Consider the following 23,475-nt stretch of genomic DNA (forward strand, 5'->3'; position numbering starts at 1 on the left):
ATCTGTCAAGGGATTAAGCAGCGCGTCATCGCAACGTCTAAACATTTTGGTTTGGGTATATTTTCACTTTTGTTTTTACTTCGGTTGAATTTCAAAGCTGGATTTACATCATCACTAAATCATTTATTCAAAATATGATCGAAGAGGAATGCATCTGTTATATCTTTTCATGTATGCATTTGGTAGACCTTTCTATCCAAAGCGGTGCTTTTAAGGTGTACTTTATTTAATCAATACAAGTGTTGCCATTTTGAACGGTTCTAAATCTAAATATTATCAATATTCTGAAACACTGGAGAGAATTACTCCAAAGTAAAGAAAATGAAGTAGAGTCATCTTTCCCGATTAATTTAACTTACTCTTTTTATTTAAACTTAGTTTAAATTTAGTTTAAGTTTACGTATATATAAAACACGTATGTAGGTTTATTTATTTTTGTAATTCTGTGTACTGTCCCTTTAATTAAAGGCATACACTGCACTTCACGTAAACATATTTTTATTTAGCATTTTTTTCTGTATGTTAATATTTGTTCATTATTTAGTTGTATTGAATTTGAATGCTTAAGTTTTTTGAAAATCTAATTTTTATGAGGGGAGTACGATGTCGCGTCAGACCACTGTCACGTGACTGATGATGTCACAGCAGGCTCTTTCCCAACTGTCCAATCAAACTACAAGCGTGCGTGATCTTGAAGCGCGAGGAAGTGTCTGCATGACTGCATGAGGACAGTCACTCATGCGATCATCATCAGCCCGACCGGACCGGACACATGGCGGCAGAGACATTTAGATCGGTAAGCGCAACATCGTCGTTAGCCGCTCACTTCTGCTGTTGTTCAATCGATCAGTGAGTTGCTTATGCGCTCGAGCTGCCTGATCAGTATGATACTGTCAGATTCTCTATGAAACAAAAGGTCACTGTATTTCGATTTCACACTTCAAGATTTAATAGAGATGCATTTAAATGGAAGATATATTCCATGTCATTATCCAGTCTGGAAGTGCATGTCTGATCCTGAATCAGCAGTCAAAGCCAGAGGAAATGTCAAAGCATGCATTGTTCTTTATCACTGTAAGCCTTAAATCCCAAACTAAAGACTAATTGTTATGTCCAAGTATAAGAATAGAAGTATAAGAAAGAATGCCTGTCCTGCAGTGGTGGCACTTGACAGCACCCTTGCAAAACATTACCATGGTAGCCATAGTTTAAATAGCATTGTTACCGTTTACTATTGTAACAAGTTCAGAAGCTTCATTATGATGAATTTAATTTTTGATGACAATGGTGACTAATACCATAGACTTAAAGGGACTTTGCTAATGCCAAGTTTTACAATGGTAACACTGTCTGTAGTGCAGTGCTTCTCAACCAGGAGGGGACTGGGGCCCACTAGGGGGCCTCAAGATGACTTACAATGATTTAAAGTCGGCATGTAATCGAAGTTGCGATAGTATTTTCTTCTCTATTGTGACAAATATCAGAGTGAAACGGCTTCTCGAACAAGAAAAAATGTAGGGCGCGACATTAGTTTATTAAGTTTCCTATGGTTTGCTATTGCTGGGATGTCGTGTGAGTGTCAGGTTGTTCTGCAAACACGACATCAAAGAGAAGAAATGTTGCAGCAAGAGACATTCTCCATGGCCATTTTTTCATAAATAACATAGGCTATCTTTTTCTAGCTATGTCAAGCTCTAAAATATTTGATTGGGTAGAAATTGTCATTAAAAATAGTTTTAAAAATCCTTATTATTCTATACAAAAACTATACAAATCGTGGGATTTTGTAGTGGACAATGAGTAAAGAAGGTTGAGAACTACTGCTACACATAACAAAAAAAGTACCATGGTACTACTGTGTTTCATTTAATTGTGTCTTTTACATGTGCCATAGCAATCCCACATATTTTGGCTATGCAACGCAGTAGTACCATGGTGTTTTTTAAGTACTTTGTTGTGGCATGTCATTACCAGGGTACGTGAATAGTGTAATTTGCCTATCAATCCTGAAAATGTGCTTTCATTCATGTACTTCTGATACCATGGCACTGTCATGGTACTTTTGTCAGGGTTACTATAGTATTTAGACTGGATCTGTTGTTACCTAGAACATTTTTGGAAAGGGATTGATTTAAAGTCTCTTTCTTGGACAGAAGCTCTCTGTTTGGAACATTGGCTCACAGAGATTTTGCCGACTTGTGCAGTTGTGTGTAAGAGAACGGGGGGCTATTGATGGGCTGTTGTTTATCATACATCCCTGACCTGTCCACAAATCAACCCGTCTGAGTAAAAACATTTTGTTCCCTGCTTCTATAAACATTCCCCCTGCTTTCACATTTCCCGCACGGCCTTGATGGGGAAACTCTTGTGTTGCAGTGTACAAACTGAACTGAATTTAGCTGAATAACGACGCTATTGTCTTCTGTAGAGCTGCTTTACAGCTGAATTTGAACTGGCCCCATATTTGATGATAAAGTTTGCATCATTGATCATTATTTTCCTGTTTATTACTGTGAAGCTGCTTTGAAACAATCTGTATTGTATAGGCGCCATAGCAACAAAAGTCACTTGATTTGTATGAAAACACACCTCACAGATCATCTCCGAGATATTTTGACATGCTAGCAGTAGTAAAATTGAAATTTTCTTTCCACAATTCCTTCAAAATCTAATAATATGTGTCCATAGAGACATACTAAATGCAAATTTTGCCTAAATTATTATGTTTGTTGGTCTCTCAACATGTAACACATTACCTGAGTGAACTTGCCGTTTGACTGGTGTTTAATTTGTATTGTCTTCGTCTTCAGTTAAGGCTGTGTCGGCGTCATATGTCTCTGTTACGGAGGTGTCCTCAGCTCATAGGTCCACAAGAACATCAGAAGTTCTTCTCCTCACTCAGGTGGGTTTCGTTTGCTTTATGGGGTCTGACTTCATTTTAAGGGTGAAAAAAACACTCTGGATGTTATAGTAGCTATATGAACAAGATTTTTGGATTGTGTTCTGTTCCTCTAGAGTTGTAAAGAGTCACAGGCTCTTTAGGAAGCTGTTGTTTGGCGTCTCGGCGGGGGTGCCGCTCGTGGTCGGGGTGCGATATGTGGTCTCAGAGCCCAGAGAGAGGAGGAAGATGAAGATACTAGCAGAGGGAGTCGGCCGCTTCTGCAGGTCAAGCTCTTTAATAATCTTGTAATACCAGAAATCTGCTTTGCTAATATTAAATTCTGTTATATACACTACCATTCAAAAGGTCAGTATTTGTTTTTAAAGAAATTAAGACTTATTCAGCAAGAGTGCAATAAATTGATCAAAATAAAGACATTTATAGTGTTACAAAAGATTTCAGTTTCAAATAAATGATATTCTTTTTAACTTTCTGTTTATCAATTAATTTACTTTTCCACAAAAATATGAAGCAGCAAATGCTGAAAATTCAGTAATAATAATGTAGTAATGCTGAAAATTCAGCTTTGACATCACAGGAATACATTTAAAGTTGTACAATATATTCGTTTTGCAAACGGTTATTTCAAATTGTAATAATATTTCACAGTATTGCTGTTTTTTCTTTATTTCTGATCTGATAAAAGCAGTCTTTGTGAGTATGAGACTTTTTTTCAAAAACATCTTACCAACCTTAAACTTCCCCATCAGACTCTCTGATCTCTAGATGTCAGATTTTGCTTTTGGTTTTGACATGCCTGTATCGTGGCTGAAATTGAGATGTCTGATTCTGTGTCACGTCAGGTCTATCTATGTCGGGCTGATGATATCAGCAGATTACTGGTGGACATCCAACATTGTTCTGCGTGGTTTGGATGAGGTAGGTTTATACTCCCGTATATATCCAGTGCAAAACATTGTTATAAAACCAAGTAAACAGTAAAAATGCCAAACACTGTGAGCTCTAAACTCTGTTTCCGTCCCTGTCGCCAGAGCAGTCCAGAGTACGAGGAGCTCATGTCAGCGTGTCATCAGAGAGCAGCCAGTAATATGGTAGACGGGGCAATCCGGAACGGAGGTCTGTATATTAAGCTGGGACAGGGGCTGTGTGCATTCAACCATCTTCTACCTCCAGAGTACATCCGCACCCTGCATGTGCTGGAGGATAAAGCGCTCAACAGAAGATACAAAGAGGTGAGCAGCTTCAGGTTAAAGGCACACTATGCAAGATTTGTACCTTAATATAACCGCTTCGAAGTCATTTCGATGGTAAGCGAACTCGTAGTAGGGCGAATCATCCCGATCGGGGGGGGGGGGTGGGGGGGGGTGGACGCCGCTGGTAAAAAAAAAAGGTGGTGTCCCGACAAATCTTGCGAGAATCACGAATTGCTTTACGGCACAACGTCACATACATCTACAACATATGAAGCAGCCTCTATGGAAGACACTAGCACGCATTTCAGACGCGAATCATGGCAGAGTCGACGAAGAAAGCGCGGTCGGAAGAGTGCAGAGACGGCTCTGCGTGAGTGGTATTGACGACAGTAACGTTAAATACAAGTACTCCACAGTGACTCTAGAGGTCGCTGTTTGAGAAAAACGGAAACTGTATAGTGTGCCTTTAAGAAGCAGAACACATTAAAGGACAAGTTCGGTATTTTACACTTAAAGCCCTGTTTACAGATCGTTTCTGATGAAATAGAACGGTTAAGATTAAAATTTGGACAAATGCTGCTGTCCCGAGAATTTTAGGTTTCTTTCGCTTTCCCCCCGACCAGTAGACTGGGTGTATAGGTGCACTCGAACACTCCTTCCTAAAACGCATTAAACTTTCGTTTACAAAGACGTGAAACTCACCGAGTGGTCAGGGGTGTCCACTGATATGCTCACACAAAAATCGCTGCAAAAGATGCTTTCCAACAGGTTTTATCGTAGTTTTTGTCCAACTCCATTGACTTGCATTGGATGTGCTGTGAGGTACAGTATTACTCCGCGCCGGAAACTGAAGTTGTTTTCTTCTTCTTCTTCGTGTTTTTTTTTTACGGCGGATCGCAAACAATGAAATGCCAGTGGTTTGCTTGCAAAGGTGCATTATCGCCACCAACTGGGCTGGAGTGTCTATTATTCAAGCTCTCAACGGAAGAATCTACGGGTGTGAGACGTTTGGAAAAATAGCTCCACAGTTTTACAACGAATGGTAAAACACCTGTTGGAAAGCATATTTTGCAGCGATTTTTGTGTGAGCATATCAGTGAACACCCCTGACCACTCGGTGAGTTTCACGTCTTTTTAAACGAAAGTTTAATGTGTTTTAGGAAGGAGTGTTCGAGTGCACCTATACACCCAGTCTACTGGTGGGGGGGGGGAAAGCAAAAGAAACCTAAAATTCTCGGGACAGCAGCATTTGTCCAAAATTTAATCTTAACCGTTCTATTTCATCAGAAACGATCTGTAAACAGGACTTTAAGTGTAAAATACCGAACTTGTCCTTTAAGATTCAGCTGGAATCTCTATCTATCTAGCTCTCTATATATTTATCACTTTTATATCAAATCCATCTCGATCCATGTTGTTCTAGGTAGACGCTTTATTCCAGGAGGACTTCAGCATGACTCCAGATAAAATGTTCAGGATGTTTGACTATGAGCCTGTGGCTGCTGCGAGTCTGGCACAAGTACACAAGGCCGAACTGCATGATGGGACACCTGTGGCTGTAAAGGTGTGTTAGGGCTGCACATGATGAATGTTGTTAAAATACAGTTTATGTGCATTTTACTTGATTCATCAGTTTGATAGATGATATTTTAATTGGTTTAACGTGATTTGATAGTCCAGTGCAGTATTGTACTTTTTTTTCCAGTATTTGCATGAACAGGTGATATACGAACAGTATGAAGAGATGATCCAGTGGTTATTGATGCATTTATGTCGTTACGAGGATCTGTCGATGTGTGTTGTTCAGGTGCAGTATATTGACCTCAGGGATCGCTTTGATGGAGATATCAGGACTCTGGAGATTTTGCTGGACATAGTGAAGTCTATGCACCCCAGCTTTGGCTTCCGCTGGGTCTTGCAGGTCAGTGCGTGAAATATCTTTAGCTCGCCTCTGGCCCGCCTATATCAGATAACCCGATGTGATTGGTGCCGCTCAGACCGAGGGGCATATTTAATGAGCATCATTACTCGACACCAGAGTAACTCGCTGAGCAAATTCAATTTGTGCTCTCACGAGAACTCTGGATTTCCAGGGTAGTAAACCAGAGTCTCGCTAGTAAAGTTTTGATGGATGCGGATTGTAATCAAGTTAAATACGTCTGCGGTGATGTACAACACACGTGAGTTATCGATGCGCAAACAAACCGTGTATGTGCACTCTCGACGCACTGATCGCACATTGTATTTATGCATCGACACATTTCAGTACATTAACGTTGTTTCCACACACATTCAGGATAATGTTTTATCTGTCATGTGTATGCTGCTGTGTTTAGTAATTCTGAATGGATCCGTGTATTGTAGTAGATAATGCAGTCAGGTCAAGGCGGATGGAAACAATCTCTCATCGCTTCTTTATTTTTCTCCATGATGCTGGTAGGACTTGAAAGGAACGCTGGCGCAAGAGCTGGATTTTGAGAATGAAGGCAGGAATTCTGAACGTTGTGCAGAGGAACTCAAGCATTTTAAGTTTATAGTCGTGCCCAAAGTATTCTGGGATCTGACCAGCAAGGTGAGAATCTTCATGTGACGGTGAAGTCTTTCTTTGGTCTCCAGCTTTCACACATACTCTACCAGTCAAAAGGTTTGTATCGGTATGATTTTGCAAGGCTGCATTTATTTGATTAAAAATACACAAAAAAAACGTAATATTGTGAAATATTATTACAATTTAAAACAGCTGTTTCTATGTGAATATATAGTGAAGTGTAATTTATTTACAATTTTCAGCATCATTACTCCAGTCTTCAGTGTCACATGATCCTTCAGAAATCATTCTAATATGGTGATTTGATGCTCAAGAAACATTTATGATTATTATCAATGTTGAAAACAGTTATTTACATTTTTATTTCAGGATTCTTTAATGAATAGAATGTCAAAAAGTCTGAACAACATTCATCTGAAATAGAAAGCTTTATTAACACTACCATTCAAAAGTTTGGGGTCAGTAAGAATATTTATTTTAGTTTTGGGGGTGGAAAATAAAAGAAATCAATACTTTTATACATCAAGGAGGAATTAAATTGATCAAAAGTTACAGTAAAGACATTTATAATGTTACAAAAGATTCTATTTCAAATAAATGCTGTTCTTTTGAACTTTCTATTAATCAACGAATACTGGAAAAAATTGTACACAACTGTTTTCAACATTGATAATAATAATTAATGTTTTTTTTGTTGCATCAAATCCGCATATTAGAATGATCATGTGACACTGAATACTGGAGTAATGATGCTGAAAATTCAGCTTTGATCACAGGAATAAATTACATTTTAAAATATAGAAAATAGTCATTTTAAATTGTCATAATATTTAACAATATTACTGTATTGTTAATTAATACATTTTTGTATTTTTAATCAAATAAATGCAGCCTTGGTGAGCAGAAGAGACCTCTTTTAAAAACATTACAAATCTTACCGATCCAAAACGTTTGACTGGTAGTGTAAATGGATACTAACTATGAGTTTGTGCCCATGTAGAGAGTCCTCACAGCAGAGTTCTGTGATGGATGCAAAATCAACGACGTGGAGGAGATTCAGCGTCAGGGACTGAGTCTGAAAGACGTGAGTTCAATGCCATCTGTTCTAAATGAACTGGCTTACATCACATCCATTAAATGTCCATCATTTCCTCTGGCTGTGTTTCAGGCAGCTGATAAACTCGTCCGTACATTCGCAGAGCAGATCTTTTACACCGGCTTTATTCACGCTGATCCTCATCCTGGAAATGGTGAGATTACTGTCATTATATGGCTCTGTTTCTTATTGGGAATGAATGAATACATATAATGATGCTCAAAATTATGACCCAGACGTTCCTTCATGAGTGTCGCCCATGTGAAATATTGCTCATTTTAGTACTGGTAAGAAGAGGTCCAGATAAAAAAGCTGAGTTAGTCCTGTTGGATCATGGGCTGTATGAAAACCTCAGTAAAAGGTGAGAACATGAGAAACAAACACTACAGTCACTGGAATCAACGTGAAACAGAAGGTGACTCTCTCTCTCTCTCTCTCTCTCTCTCTCTCTCTCTCTCTCTCTCTCTCTCTCTCTCTCTCTCTCTCTCTCTCTCTCTCTCTCTCTCTCTCTCTCTCTCTCTCTCTCTCTCTCTCTCTCTCTCTCTCTCTCTCTCTCTCTCTCTCTCTCTCTCTCTCAGTGACAGAGCGGCTCTGTGTCAGCTGTGGCGATCCATAATCCTGCGGGATGAAGCCGGCATGAAGAAATATGCAAATCAGCTCGGGGTCAAAGGTAAAGCAGTTTTTTCTTACAAAATTGACAAAAGGCAGTTGTTATGTAGTTAATATGTATACTATTTAAATTCTGATAACTGAAACTACTTGAAAATGTTTGTTATATCACAGGAATAAATTACATTTTAAAATATATTACAATTGTAATTGTATAATTGTAATAATATTTCACATTACTGTTTTTAAAAAGTAGGGGTGTAACGATACCCTCATGTCACGATTCGATACATATCACGATACTGAACTCAAGATATGATATTATTGCGATACTCCAAGACATATAGTAGAAGGTTAACAAAAAATGTACTGTTGATTAAAATGCTAAATTTGGTGTTTATTAGTGGAAATGAATAAGCTTGGACTTGGTGCTGGTAACCCAATGCACAGGACAATAGTGACACCAGAATACAAATATTCATGATTCTGAAGCTAAAAATACAGAATTATTTTTAGACAAATATGCTTGCACTCTGTCACTGACTAGATATATTAAAAATAACATTGGCCACTTTTTACTGGTAACATAAGACATTTGGCGTTATAAGGACCCACAAACATTCCCCCATTGCATTATTATATGTTATATTCAACAATATATATAGTACGGTAGTTTAATGTAGTACTGACACCAAAACTCTGTAAACTAAAATTTTTGGGTGAACTATCCACGATACATATTGTTGCATTTTTGTATTGCGATATATTGTTACACCCCTATTAAAAAGTATTTTGATATTATCATATTCATTGCGTCTCACTGGACCTTCCCAGAATACTTCCTGTTCAGTGAGATGCTTCTGCAGCGGCCAATCAACATGTGGAAAATGGGCCTGGGTAACATCCTGACTCGAGAGGAGACGTCGTACATGCGCGACATGGCCATGAACCGCTTCGATCAAATCATGCAGGTGTTGAAGTCTATGCCGCGACCCATGCTGCTGGTGTTCAGGAACATTAACACGGTCCGCTGCATCAACATCACTCTGGGAGCTCCAGTCGACCGCTACTTCATCATGGCCAAGTGGTAGGGGACTAGGAAAAGACTAGCACCTGCTAGGCTCTAGTATTGACCCAAAAATCTTTGTTTTTATATTCTTTTCATTGTCCTATTCCTTCTTGAATACTGTAGAATAACTGCTGCCCCATGTAAGCTTTCGTATTTATGGTTCTGTTTAGAATTTTGATCTTGTTCACCCTTCTGCTATCCATCATTTTAATATAAAGTAACTTTGTTTCAGTGCTGTTAGAGGATGGGGCAGAACTCTGGCCGATGACACCAGGATTCTTCCCAGACTGTCAGTCTTCCGCTGGTTCTGGTCCTTTTGGGAGGGTGTCAAGTTTGAATTCGCTTTAAGGTGATGAAATCTGATTTATTTTTGTCTCAAAATTTGTTTTATTTAGTCAAATTTCCATTTTAATAGTTAAATTCAATTATCAGTAATCAAAAAGCATGTCTAATTAATTGAAAGCATAAACGTATACAATTTAATTATTTATTAAAAGTTTAACAAAAAATACATTTATGGGGAAATTATTATTTTTTTTTTTTTCATACATTTTTTTATGGAGTCAATTTGAATAATTAAAAAGCATGTCTAATTAATTGGATTCATAAAACTTTAATAATTTAGTGATTTAAAGTTTTTAAATGATGTTTGAATTTTTCTGGATTTATAATTTAATAGAAATGTATTGTAAAAAACAACAACAAAAAAAACATGTAATCAAATGAAAGCATGAAAAAATGTAACCGTTCTTTACATTTTTTGGCAAACAAAGTGATGAACAACGGTTTTAAAAATTAAAACTTTAAAATGTATATTCCTTTAAGTTTTAATAGTTTTATTATTCTTATTATTGTTACTTTAAATCTACTCTACATTCTACTGTATAGTAGTATGTTGTAGTTTTTTCAAATTAAACCAAACTTTTATTTTGGTGAGTTGTAATGAAGACCTTCATTACAACAATTAGTGTCTGTGTGTATCTGATTATAGCTTTATCACATAAATGGTGAAATGACTTTCAGAGCAGCTCTGGAGATGAAGCTTGTGTGTTCATGAGACGGCAGACGCTGAAACACAAGCATCATGCATACTTGAGTGTGTGTGTAGTGGACAAACTGTACCACTCTTCAGAGACATAGAGAATAAGCAGACTTCATATTTAAATGTTCTTTTTGTGCTTCAGTATTCAGACTCTAGTCCATATCATGACTTGATGAAACTAATATTAAACTGGAATCAAGCTTGCGGTTTTAGCCCATATGGCAGCCATATTGTTTATGTGTAATAAGCATCAGACGTCATTCTGTGTTCCTCCAGGTCAGAGATGGCGCTCATGAGTGTGACTCACTCTCTGCTCAAGCTGCTGTCTAACTGCAATATCATCACACTGGACCAGGACGTGTATCAGTTTCTGAAATGAAGCATCTCCTCTGAGCCGGGTTTCACTCATGTTGGATGGCTTTGCTCTCAGTGCTGTTTGTTCTTTTAAAGAGTTTCACTTGAGCTTGGGCTCTCAGGAACCCCTCTCTCTCTTTTGCTTTGAAATAAGCGCTGGTGAGCTGCATTTCACAGAAAGCCAAGCACTTTTTTAATTTAGCTTTTATCAATTATGATGTTCCAGCATTTAAAAGACCTCTTTCATTCAAGAAGCTGTGAGACCTACATTAATTTCTTCTGTAAGCCTCAGAAACACTAAAATGGTTCATGATGATCATTTAACGGTGGCAATAATGGAGGGAAAAATCACTTTGAACAAAGTATATGTTTATGCTTAAAACCTTTTACCTCATGAGGTTTAACAATTTATTGCAACGGCAATTATAGAAATCTTTTTACTAATTAGTTAAATTGTGCGAGGTTGTTTTATATTTATATGGATTTCACTGATTAAATTGATGGCGAATATTCAGTTGGAGCTGAGAGGTGTCGCGCTGTCAAACAATTGTGTGTAATAATCTACAATGCAATGTATTTTGAATATAAATCATTTATAAGAGGCTATTATTTCAGTTTTGTTTGTGTAATGTTTGGATTTTTTTGGAGTCCAAACTGAAGCTCTTGTATCTCCTGGAGTCTCCATTACAATTGAAATTGGATAGTTAACTCAAAAATAAACATTTTGTCATCACTTACTCACCCTCAAGATGGGGTCAATCAATCAAATCATCTGGATGACAGAATGGTGACGTATGACACATTCGATTGGAAAGCTTGCATTCATTTTTTCCGTCCTTGCCCTACTTTTTTTTTTTTTCTTCTTTTTTGATAACCATTACACTCGGATGTACGTCACAATACAGAAGAAAAGATTTGTCGCTACTTCCGCTTCAACACAGAAAACAAATGGAAAACCATCTTTCTCTTCCCTTATGAACACTGCCAAGCAAATTACATGATTTATGGATTATAGTGTTCTTTTGGCAGTTTATAGTGTTTTTGACAAGGGAAGTCTAAGAGAAATCTGCTTCTTAGTTGTACCCTTCTAGTGGTCAAACTATCTGCAGACAGAGAAGGACCCGTGTCTGTAGGGAAGAATGACGACACTGAAAGCACTGGAGTATCCGCATGTTTGTCTGTTCTGAATGTCAAGATGCAAAGAATGTTCATTTTCATTTGGTTTTTACTTACAAAATATTCTATGAAATACAATACCATTTACTGCATTTCATTCTTTCACTCAACAAAAAAAACAACAGTATGACAAATTTTAGTTTTCTGATTTTCTATCAAAACACTGAAATATAAAACAGCGGGCAGAAAGGGAATCTTCTGGTGACGAAATACATTGAGAGAGAGCAGAAGCTCTTCAGAAGTGAGCAGTTACTCTGTCAATCTCCAGAAGATCATCCAAGATCTGAAACAAAGAGAGCAGAAAAGCTCATGAACAGGAAGGAAGGAAGCATGTGGAGATTATTGCTGTCATTACTGTAGTATCCAAACATTAAACAACGGGTCTAGTTCTCTCATTTGATTGGCCGAGTGGCATTCAGTGATGCTGATATTTAATGCTGCCTTTCATATGCAACCGGAATTACCGCAAATATGGAAACAGATCATTTAACAGATCAATAATTCAATATAAGAACAAAATTTGATGCATACTATATGCATTTCTAATAGTGAAAATTGCATTTATTTTACTGAATTTCCAGAATCATCAGCAAGCTATCTAGAATGTATTTATCAGCATTAATTATGTTTATATGGTTGCCAATGAATGGGATGCTATATTTATATCCAATCCAACATCCATTGGATATTAACTACACATTTTCTATAATTTTGACTTTAATTAAATTTCCCCAAGAAATAGGCAAGAATGAACCTTGCACTCCATGATTCCTATTTCCAACAACAAAACACTTGAACGGGACAAACTCATAATTCCGATTTCAGAAGTGGGAAATACTGTACTGCGCTTAATTATATAAAATGATTATTCAATATATTTCCATCACTTGTTTATAATTGTCATCTCCTCTGCCCTGCACTGGTGTATCATTCACTGCTCACTCAGGTAAAGTGTGACAGTGAGTGTCTTGGAGTTCAGCACTCACAATGTCTGACGTTGTGCCGATCTTCTTGGCCAGTTCGCTTCGCTCCATGGTGCTGAGGTACAGGTACTTATTCAGCAGCTCTCCGTCCAGAATGTTCTTCACAGCGTTCTGCAACGTCCGCCGATCGTAGTGCAGCATCCTGCAGCAATACACAGTAGGAAATGCTGAGAGGGTACAAAGAAGTGCACTAAAATATGCAACAGAAATATCAAATGTGGCCTGGAAATGTATTTTACTGAATATAACTTTTTAGTTATGCTCTGCCCTAAAATATTTATTGACTTTTTATGAAATGCTCACGTACAGTAAAATTTGCTCGCACGTCTGTCCATTGAGGGTCTCATTTGTAAAATGTTAAGTATTAATTAATATTGTTTAAATCTGTTTCAAAGACAATTCAAGAGATGCAAACAAATTCCCTGAGATGCAATTGGAAATCTACCCCAATCTCTAAAAGCAATTCCTAAAAAGTTAATGGAAATTCATTGGTCAAAAGCGTTGAATCCCAAGAAGTGGTGTAATGTGATGATAAGCTGGAACGTTGAAGGGTTTCGCTGATTCGCGTCTCTCAGGACGTCAGCAGAACTAATGAGAAGAATCAGTACCTGAAGGCCTTTGGGTTGAGCCCAGCATGATGTGGCAGCATGGTGGTGAGGGCGTTCTGCAACATCAGCAGTCTGCGGTACGTCTTCTCCTGCATTGGCAGAAGCATGCCGACGCCACCGTCCAACGTAGCTGCACAGACACAGAATCGCAGTTAGGTTTCTAATGAACTGGTTTAACTAGTTTGGGAATTATAAAATAATGATGGCTCAATGATCATGTTTCATGATGTTGGTTGCTAGGGTGCGAAGGTGTTCAAAGGCCTCAAGAGAAGCAGGTGAAGAGACCCACCGAACCAGGTGATGTGTTTGTTATCCCAGGTGAGCGCTTTTTTGCTGGCCGTGTCCAGAGTTCCGCGGCATGGCATCCTCCATAAGGCGTTCACGTGAGCGCCCACGTTAAAGTCTGCTCGTCGCAGCAAACGCATGCCCCCGAAACTCTCTTTGGCTAAAGATGGTACAATGAAGGACATGCGTTTGATGTGGGACACTGGGAAAGAGCAGAGTCTAAAAGTATCGCAGAAAGGATTAAATAAATGACTCACCTTCAGGCAGGTACATGTAGACCAACAGGTTTTTGTCTCTGTCTGAAACTAAGAAAGGGTTTAAGAAATCAAATGAGTGACGTTTACAAGAGTGTTTAAGCATAAAACAGAAGAAGATGGTAAGTCACTTACCTAGAAAGCCAAGCTGGTTATTGTCCACCATAAATTCAATGCTATAAACTTCCAGGGGCTTTGCATCCTATGATGAAACAAAATGAAACATGGAACAATCAGACCTGTACACATTGACTCCGTCTGGCTGGTTCCTCAAGTGAGGACCCTTATAAGAAGTGTGCTTAACTGGACTGAATGTGCACTTGTAGTGTACTTCAAATCTTAAAAGTGCATTTAAAAAAAACTGACTTACAGATAACATGATAATGAAATTGGCATATTTTCAATGATAAAATGATGGGCCTTTCTAAATATATATTTAAATAAATGACAAGTTTCAATAGAAATAACATTAAGTAACTGTCAGTACATTCGGCAGTATACTTTAACCATATGTCAAAGACAATAGAAATAATTTTGAAATTACATATAAATGTAGGTAAAAAAAGCACTGTAAAGTTCATTAACTATTAAAATCTAAATGTAAACTATAATACATTTTCATTATGTTGTAAATAACATGCAAATAAGTGTCTGAAAACATGCTACGGTCACAATTAAGTATATTCTTTTTAAGTATATTATTTCCGTAATGAGTACTCTTTTTTTTAAAGTATGCTAAAGTGTATTTCTGGAATTTTACGATCAAATTTACAGTGCTATTTTGTTTGACTGCTTTCATCCTCATTCATTTTGATTGTATGAAAAGTAAACTTAAAAAAAGTTTAAAAAGTTAAACTTACTTTGTATTCCACAAAAGAAACGTATGTGTTTAGAAACTAGTAAATGACAGCATGTTCATTCTTGGGTGAACTATCCCTTTAAATCCAACTAAATCAAAAAAGGAATTGACTGATATTTGACTGCAAACTCATGACAGGTTACCCTGCTGACGAGCGAGAGCGTCTTGCTCTCTTCCTGGTAGCGCAGCAGAGAGACGCTCTTCATGACATCAGCAGCGAGGATGAAGTTCTTGATGCTGTGCATCTGATGGATGTAGAGCTGCGTGTCGATGAAGGCCATGCCAGTCAGATCATTATCCCTCAAGCTCCATAAGAAGATCTGCACACACACACACACACACACACACAACTCCATCATACAGAATGAACAGAAATGGCATTCTATTTTATGTGATGCAGCACGTGATCGTGTGTGGTACCTTCTGTCCGATGGCAGACACCAGGTATCCACTGCAGTGACACAGAGCTGTAACAGGTCCTTTCTGCTCTTTCTCATACAGCACTTTAAACTTATTCTTGGTGAGGGGCTGACCGGGCTCTGGCACGACCTCAATCACATCCACAATCAGGATCTGTCAGACGGAATGAACCCAGATCAGAAGTTTGATGAAAAGGATTTACAGAAGCAGGGGCAGCACGATTTGAACAAAAAATATAATTGCACGTAATTGCATATGTTGCACTTTTATGGACTTGAAAACAGAAATGGCCATTCACTGACATTATAAAGCTTGGAAGAGCCAGGACATTTTTTAATATAACTCTGATTGTATTCGTCTGAAAGAAGAATGTCATATACACCTAGGATGACTTGAGGGTGAGTAAATCATGGGCTAATTTACATTTTTGGGTGAACTATCCCTTTAATGCACTACTACTTACTGCACCTGTCAGGAGTGTTTACAGATGTATGTAAGTGAAGACTCACTCTGCCCCTACAGGTGACCTCCTCTCCCTGCAGGAGGCACGTGCCCACGGCCACGTATCCCTTCAGCCCTGATACAGTCTCCTGACTCTTCAGAGCCACTGTCTTCATGCACGTCACATGCTCCCACTCCTCCAGGTCAATGCTGACGAAGACAGTACAACAATATCATACAGACTGTTCAGTTTATTTTTCGTGATATTCATCATTTACTCACCCTCATGTCATTCCAACCTAATAAGACATTCGCTTAACTTTTCTTTTCAAATGAAAGTTAATGAAAACAAAACTTTATGCATCATAAAGACACATCAAATATAGTAAACTGAAGCTCAATTGTACTTGCTTGACATATGAAAATCAATGAGGTTTGAGCTTCTGTTTACCATATTGATGTGCGCTTTGTATATGTGTTGATCAATGTTTAAATATGAATAAAAGCCTAAATTAAATCTGTTGTTCATCATATAACGTGATCGTGTCTCTTTAGAAGACTTGAATGAAACCACTATTCATATGGATTACTTTTATGATTTTTATGAACTTTTTGAAGCTTGAAAGTTGTGTTTACCTGGACTTTCAATGAAGGGACAGAAATTTCTCAGGTTTTATTAAAAATTTCTCCATTTGTGTTTCGAAGATGAACAAAACTCTTATGAGTTTGGAATGACATGAGGGTGAGTAAATGCTGAGAGAATTTTTATTTTTTTGGTGAACTATCCCTTTAAGTGAAACATGAAGGTGGTTCTCACCGTGTGTTTGGGATGGCCTCCCAGCTGACCGGAGAGATAAGCTGAATGGAGAATTTGTCCTGCTGAGGGTGGATGTACCGCTCATCTGAGAGAACAATTAAACTATTAAGACCCCATCAAATCAGACACATTCACTTTCTCCATGTACACATCCAAACAAAGTGTCACACCTCTTTCAATGGTCTCAAACTCCTTCTCCTCTCCAGTCATTCTGGGAATACGAGTGCACTGATCTTTAACACTGCTGCACACAGCATATACCTGAAACACACACAATGGACCACGTATGAACGCATGACTGCATGCATTTACATAGCAACACTCATTTAATGCTGAATACTATTGTTATTTATGCAAAGAGCAATCATAACAGATCTCATTTACATATGAAATCTTAAAGGTACAGCAGCAAAAACACCCAGCCTAATTTTAAAGATGCAGTCACAATAGCGAAATTTTCCAGTCACTGTCCATTGCCAATAGAGTAGCGATGCCTGAAGCACCGGCCACACAGAAATAACTTTCAAACAAAGCAGCTTTCTGTTGGTCAACAACACAGCCTTTTGTGTGCGACTAAATAGAACACGAGTGAAATATGCTAACCTTTTCACCCTAATGCGAATTTTGTTGAAATTACTGGATTTCGCATGGCAAAACTTTCGCAGAGCGGCGATAAATGTGACTGTGCCTTTCTTTTTTCTGTGGAAAGATATTTTGAAGAATGTTGGTAACCAAATGGTTTCTGTACCTATTGACTTCCAATGTATTTTTGCCAATACAACGGAAGTCAATGGTAACCAAAAGTGTTTGGTTACCAACATTCTTCAAAATATTTAGTTTTATGTTCCAGCGAAGAAAGAAAGTCAAACAGGTTTGGAAAAAACATGAGAGTTAGTACATGATGACAGAATTTTGATTTGTGGGTGAACTGTCACTTTACAGGTCATAGATAGTTTAAAGTTAAAAGTTTAAAAATGATGCTAAATTATGACTGCATTCAGTGAACTCCTTATCTACATCCCACAGCATTTGTATTACCTTGGATTCCATGTGGTACGACACATAGTGGACGGTACACCTGAGTGGAATCTTGCGGACAGGCCAGGGAGCATCGTATGAGAGGTAAGTGGGTAACACACTAATCCTCAGCTCGCCCTAAAGAGGCAAATGCACTTTAGTTACACATTTAACCTGTCAAGATCATCTTCCCAAGATATCCTGATACATTGGAGGATGAATAACACTTTTAATATAATATTAAACACACATTATATTATTTAATATAATAACACAGTCATTTAAGTAATTTAACATCCAATACTAAACGCTAATGTACATTTTAGAACTTGTTTGTACCTGTTTGTTGAAGTAGAGGAATCCTTTGGGGCAGTTGATATTGTGAAAGGGAGAGAAGGACTCGATAGCGCCATCTATTGTCATGGGGTGGAGCCGCATTGCCCCACGAGAGGTCACCAACATCCAGTGAGGAGACGGCCCGCAGATAAACACCTGAAAAATAGCGGCAACCTATATGTAGTGCTTATTTTACAAATTTAAGCTTGGCATTAGGAAGAAAAAAATTGGATAAACTGTTCAAATCGGTGCCAATGTATTGTATGCCAGCTCTGATAACTTGCCAGCAGTTTTGTCATTGTTAACAAAAACTATTGAAAATAATTTTGGGTAATTGAAATTAAGCTGAAATAAAAAAAATATATATAAATATTAGATATTTTGCCTTGGCAACTAAGTACTTAAGTACTAAGAACTCAAATTACTAAAACTGAAACAAGAATTAATTAATTAAATTATTAAAATTAATTAATTTAATTAAATTATAATTAAAAAAAATGTAAAAAAAAAACTGAAAATAAAAAAATACTATAATAGTATGAAAAGAATACAAAAATAAACTTTATTACCTTATATACATTTAGAATTTAACACAAAGTAAAGGCACCGATAAAAAAAGAAAAGAAAAATGACCAGAAATATACAGTTTTTAAACCAAGTCACAGACAGACGTACCCCTGCGTATCCTGAGATGTCTTGGAAGTATCTGAATCTGGCCACACGACCCTTGACCACCAGAGTCTCCTCTCCCTGACCCTCAGGCTTCTTGTCCTTTCTAATTTTGGACTTCTTCTCTCTGAAGTTAATGTTATGAGGCATCTGACAGGAAGAAAACAAAGCCACCACTCTTCATCGTTCAAGCATCATTAGAGTAAATGTCCAGAGGAGAGTATTTAGTGTTGGCTTGTACCTTCTTAAAGCGCACTTTCAGGTTGCTCTGAGCTTGCTGCTGGTCGTATGGAAAGGCCTCATATATCAGAAGCTCTTGATCAACATGTGCCTGTTAAGATTTGATTGACAAATTCAGTCAAATTAAAACCGTAAACTTCATCTCATCCAGAAGAGCAGGTTTCTGTGATAAACTTACCAGCAAGTAAGGACGGCTGTGGTTGTAGCCTAATGACACAAGAGAAACTTCTTTGACCAATGGAATGTCTCCCTGCCTCGTCACTTCCTCCTTTTTGAGCTCCCCTTGAGTAGCCGATTGGCTAGCAGAGCTGTCAACCAAAACACGTTGACCAACAGGGAAATTTTTCACTAGGAAAACCAAGCGCCAGTCGGGAATCTGGTAGATCTGATTAAGAAACGACAAAAGAATCTTAACAACCGATAATAAGAACAAAACACTAATTTTATGTTTTACATGTGCTATATATGAAAGCTTATACCATGAAACAGCCTCTAATCACTAATTTAGTGTCATTGATGTATCATACTAAGCAACCATAAAGGAAGATAAACTTTTCATCTTTGAATTTTAAGGTAAATTATATGGATTTTAGAGTCATAAAAAGGGACATTTTAAAATTTAATATGAAATAATAAAATATAAAAAAAGTAAAAAATAATATTTAATATATATATTTTTTAACTTATTTTACTTAATTTTTTAATACGGTTTTTCACCACAAATCCAACTTAAATCCATCCAGCTCTTTCAAGGAAATCTCTGTAAATCAGTGAGTTTGTTCGTCACCTCCATGACTCCGTTCTCTCTGACCAGCAGGCACCAGTGTGACGGCTCCAGTCTGCTCTGGCCGCCCTCTCTTCCTGTCTGAGTCGAGTTCCCTGCTGCAGAGCCGCGGCTGGACTCTTCTTTACTAGGGCTGGTCAGAGGGTGCGACTCCCCATACAGCATCTCCTCCTCATCATCCAACGCATTACTGGCACAACATGAGGGAAAGAAAACTAAGAATTATAGCCAAAAGACTGGAAATAACAGCATTTTAAAAAATGAGTGTGTGGATACCTGATGTCCTGGATAATGGTCTCTGTCTCTGATTGGGTTCTGATGGGAGCTTCCTCTTTGGCCAGGAAGTTGGCCTTGTTCTCAGTGGTAAACATGCCACTGACGTCACGGTATGCACATAATGTAATAACACGTGATTGCTGAGAAAAAATTTGAATTGGTCATATTGAGAACACTTTAAAGGGTATTCAACATTTAATGTATTTCAGTACATTACTGTATTTCAGTAAAGAGAATCTAATGAGATTAATGGCAATTACAAAAACAACTTGTTTATATATGTATACGTGTATATGCATATATATATTATTTATACTATGTTACCATTTGCTACTATTTGAACCAAATAAAAGCAAGAAAAAAAAAGAAAAGAAAGAAAATGTGTTAAAAAAAAAAACGTTGGTCCTAAACATAGGAATCATTTTCTTTATTTGCTTTAGATTTAGAGGTAAAATACAGTTTTTCAGAAAATACATTTCATGAGTTCAGCATAAAATACACTACTGTTCAAAAGTTTGGGGTCAGTATGATTTTTTAAAAGAAATTAATACTTTTATTCAGAAAATATGCATTAATTTGATCAAAAGTGATGGTAAAGTAAATTATAATGAAACAAGAAATTCTATTTCAAATAAATGTTGTTTTTTTACTTCCTATTCATTAAAGAATCCTGAACAAAATGATCAGTTTTCAAAAAAATATTAAGCAGCACTACTGTTTGACACTGATAATAACACAAATTGTTTATTGAGCAGCAAATCATCTTATTAGAATGATTTTTGAAGGATCATGTCACACTGAAGACTGGAGTAATGATGCTGAAAATTCAGCTTTGTCATCACATTTTAAAATATATTTAAATAGAAAGAAATTGTAATAATACTTGACAATATTTATTTTTTAACTGTATTTGATCAAATAAATGCAACTTTGGTGAGCATTAGAGACTTCTTTCAAAAGTATTTAAAAAAATCTTAGTGACCCCAAACTTTTGAACGCTGAGATATCTGCATGGACTGACCGTGTGGATTTGTGGTTTCTGCAGTGCCAGGCGGTGGCTCTTCCCCATGTATGAGTCACTCTTCAACACAAACATGGTGACCACTCCCTCTGCTGTCATGATGACCACGTAAGGATCGGCCACAGAGCAGTGCACTATGGGAGAGCCCAGGTCCACAGGTATAAAGTGGAGCTGTGTCACTGAGTGCAAGAACAAACAGAGACCAGATGAAATACAGGTCATCCATCATATGGTCAGTTAAAAAAATACACTGATGATGTGCTCACTTACCTCCCTCTAGCAGTCTGATGCCCATAGGAGACACCTGGATGATGTATTTATTGTCTCCGATGTTGCCTGCATACACAGTGGGACCCTGTGTGGCGAAACCACTAGTGTCCAGCTCCATAATCTCCTGACCAGTTTGCAGGATCTGAACACACACAGCAAGAGCAATGAAACACTGTAAAGCTGAAGTCACATTAGCAATATTACAGCGAGATTTCATGGGCAAGTGACTGCAAGCATTATGATTGGTTGAAAAATGTCCAATGAGCAAGAAGCTCATATGAGATAGCAGTGATGGGAATATCTGTCAGCCTGGAATAACATACTAGCATACCGCTTACTATTGACTATATAATAGATTGCAAATAACTCTTGGCAGTCTAATAAAACAAAATTGTCAAGGAGAGGTTAAAAATTGTGGTAGTACATGAGGTAGTGTGCATTGTATTGTGGATTACAATACTGCAGTGCGCTCTATTCTATGCCCATACAGTGGATGTGCAAAATATATACTGCATACAGTCAACACAGTAAAAGTAATACGGTAGTAAGTTATACAGAAGATAGCCTGTGAATACCATAGTAGAGTCTTCTCTACTGAGGATGAGGAAGCCGTGTTTGTTCTTGTCATCCTCCACTGTGGGTTCGTGCTTCTCCTCCTCAGGACCCTCACAATCGCCCTCTGCTGGAGACTGCAGACATGGGGAGTTTCAAAGCAAAGAAGTTAAAGTAAAACAGCTTAACAAGACTACTATTTGTGATTTATCAAATAGAAGACATAAGAGAAGTGAAAGGTGGCTGCAACAAATCACCTTTTCAGGTTTCTCCTCACAGTATATGACTGTCCACATGTCATGGCATCCAGGAAGTTCAAACGTTGTGACCACCTGCGGTCTGATGCTTTTCTATAAACCAGCAAAATATATCACAAGTTTAATATAATAAAGTAATAATGGTTTACATATATGTACTTTTCAATTGCCAGTGGCCAATATATTGTCAACATTACGTGAGGCCTATAATGCCAACACTGCAAAAAGTGCTTTTTTTACTCCGTATTTCTGTGGTTTTGCAGAACGAATATATAAACACTCTTAAATCAAGAGACATTTAATTGAAATGCAAAATGACATAAGATAAGAAGCCTTGTTTCTGAGAAATGTATTATTAAAGGTGCAGTAAGCGATGTCTGAGAAACGCTGTTGAAAGTGGATTGGACCGAGCACCACAACACACAATTTTAGCCAATCATCAAAAGGGGGCGTATACACTTATGATGGAGGAGAGAGAGTGAGCAAGAGGGAGATTTGAAGAAAGACTGTAGAAAGACAGAGAGACATTACAAAAGAGAAAAGATCAAAATATCACTGGATCACTCCAGGTTAATATTAGAAAATACTCAGCAAATGACTTTTGAATTTCGCATGGTTTGTCTTTAAGCATATTAAAAACATCACATAGACATATAAACTAAATTAAAAAAACTTGATCGCCATTCAAATCTGGTCTTCATATGAGTTTCATATGCATCTCCTGAGACTTGCCATGAGATTTTGAAGGAAGGGACACACCTTTTCATTCTTTATTACCGTTTTCCACATTTTAGATTAATAGTCAAATTATTAAAACTATATAACATAAATAGAATTATGGGAATTATGTAGGAGACTGTCTTATAAACTGTCTTATATTTCTTCGTCAAAGTCGTTTTAAAGACACATTTGAGATCAAAACACCTGAGATGCATGTTAATACCAGGTGTAAATGGGGCCTCATAATGAACGCATTTGCACTTAACACTTGACAAATAACACTAGTTTCATGTATCCTGTGTGAAATGCATGAGCAGTGCATCAGCAGTGCGCCTCTGCTGTATCTCGGGTGTTTTAAAGGCCTCTCCAACCATCTCTGAGGCAGCCCTGGTAAAGCCCAGACGTCACTGTAGCACCCGCACAAACCTGCGGCAGACGAGCCTCACCGCCGCAGGACAGAGTGCTGTGCATTTCTGCTTCAAACATGCAGCACATGCAATTGCCATCCATGATTACAGGACCAGGAGTACACAGGTGGCAGTGTCTGCAGTAATAACCATACCTGCAGTACAGAAAGAGCTCCATTCTTGCCGTATCCTGAGCACACCACCACCTCCAGATCCGGCTCTGGGTTAGTTTGAAACTGATGGAAGAATTGACATTGTATCACAATTAAT

The 23,475-nt window shown here is 37.7% G+C and overlaps 2 protein-coding genes across 4 annotated transcripts in view; one reads left to right on the top strand and one right to left on the bottom strand.

The window, feature by feature from the left end:
- adck5 (aarF domain containing kinase 5) lies at positions 1 to 12,080 on the top strand. 2 transcript variants are annotated; one of them, XM_079880081.1, is made up of 15 exons: positions 1 to 796; positions 2,811 to 2,902; positions 3,016 to 3,165; positions 3,745 to 3,820; positions 3,934 to 4,134; positions 5,519 to 5,659; positions 5,903 to 6,016; positions 6,536 to 6,667; positions 7,644 to 7,727; positions 7,812 to 7,893; positions 8,022 to 8,100; positions 8,318 to 8,409; positions 9,183 to 9,435; positions 9,650 to 9,766; positions 10,736 to 12,080. In XM_079880081.1, the coding sequence occupies exons 1-15, from the start codon at positions 773 to 775 to the stop codon at positions 10,836 to 10,838; spliced, it is 1,740 nt and encodes a 579-aa protein (XP_079736207.1). In that variant the 5' UTR covers positions 1 to 772; the 3' UTR covers positions 10,839 to 12,080. The 2 variants fall into 2 exon arrangements, with proteins under 2 accessions (XP_079736207.1, XP_079736208.1); XM_079880082.1 differs by lacking the exons at positions 1 to 796; positions 2,811 to 2,902 and having other exon boundaries at positions 3,049 to 3,165; positions 3,939 to 4,134; positions 10,736 to 11,559.
- cpsf1 (cleavage and polyadenylation specific factor 1) overlaps positions 11,970 to 23,475 on the bottom strand; it is a 19,387-nt gene continuing 7,881 nt past the window's right edge. For both annotated transcript variants that reach the window (XM_079880077.1, XM_079880076.1), the window contains exons 16-38: positions 23,361 to 23,441; positions 22,079 to 22,171; positions 21,845 to 21,958; positions 21,270 to 21,411; positions 21,000 to 21,178; positions 19,979 to 20,118; positions 19,706 to 19,892; positions 19,097 to 19,303; positions 18,920 to 19,009; positions 18,685 to 18,828; positions 18,013 to 18,165; positions 17,695 to 17,811; positions 16,827 to 16,917; positions 16,657 to 16,741; positions 15,908 to 16,049; positions 15,399 to 15,551; positions 15,122 to 15,298; positions 14,255 to 14,321; positions 14,123 to 14,170; positions 13,870 to 14,025; positions 13,581 to 13,710; positions 12,976 to 13,114; positions 11,970 to 12,272 (exon numbers count right to left, since the gene is read on the bottom strand). In XM_079880077.1, coding sequence (XP_079736203.1) covers positions 12,225 to 12,272; positions 12,976 to 13,114; positions 13,581 to 13,710; positions 13,870 to 14,025; positions 14,123 to 14,170; positions 14,255 to 14,321; positions 15,122 to 15,298; positions 15,399 to 15,551; positions 15,908 to 16,049; positions 16,657 to 16,741; positions 16,827 to 16,917; positions 17,695 to 17,811; positions 18,013 to 18,165; positions 18,685 to 18,828; positions 18,920 to 19,009; positions 19,097 to 19,303; positions 19,706 to 19,892; positions 19,979 to 20,118; positions 21,000 to 21,178; positions 21,270 to 21,411; positions 21,845 to 21,958; positions 22,079 to 22,171; positions 23,361 to 23,441 — 2,883 coding nt within the window. In that variant the 3' untranslated portion in view covers positions 11,970 to 12,224. The remainder of the gene's footprint in view (positions 12,273 to 12,975; positions 13,115 to 13,580; positions 13,711 to 13,869; positions 14,026 to 14,122; positions 14,171 to 14,254; positions 14,322 to 15,121; positions 15,299 to 15,398; positions 15,552 to 15,907; positions 16,050 to 16,656; positions 16,742 to 16,826; positions 16,918 to 17,694; positions 17,812 to 18,012; positions 18,166 to 18,684; positions 18,829 to 18,919; positions 19,010 to 19,096; positions 19,304 to 19,705; positions 19,893 to 19,978; positions 20,119 to 20,999; positions 21,179 to 21,269; positions 21,412 to 21,844; positions 21,959 to 22,078; positions 22,172 to 23,360; positions 23,442 to 23,475) is intronic.

This window comes from Squalius cephalus, assembly GCF_949319135.1.
Source record: "Squalius cephalus genome assembly, chromosome: 8".
NCBI classification, from domain to species: Eukaryota; Metazoa; Chordata; class Actinopteri; order Cypriniformes; family Leuciscidae; genus Squalius; species Squalius cephalus.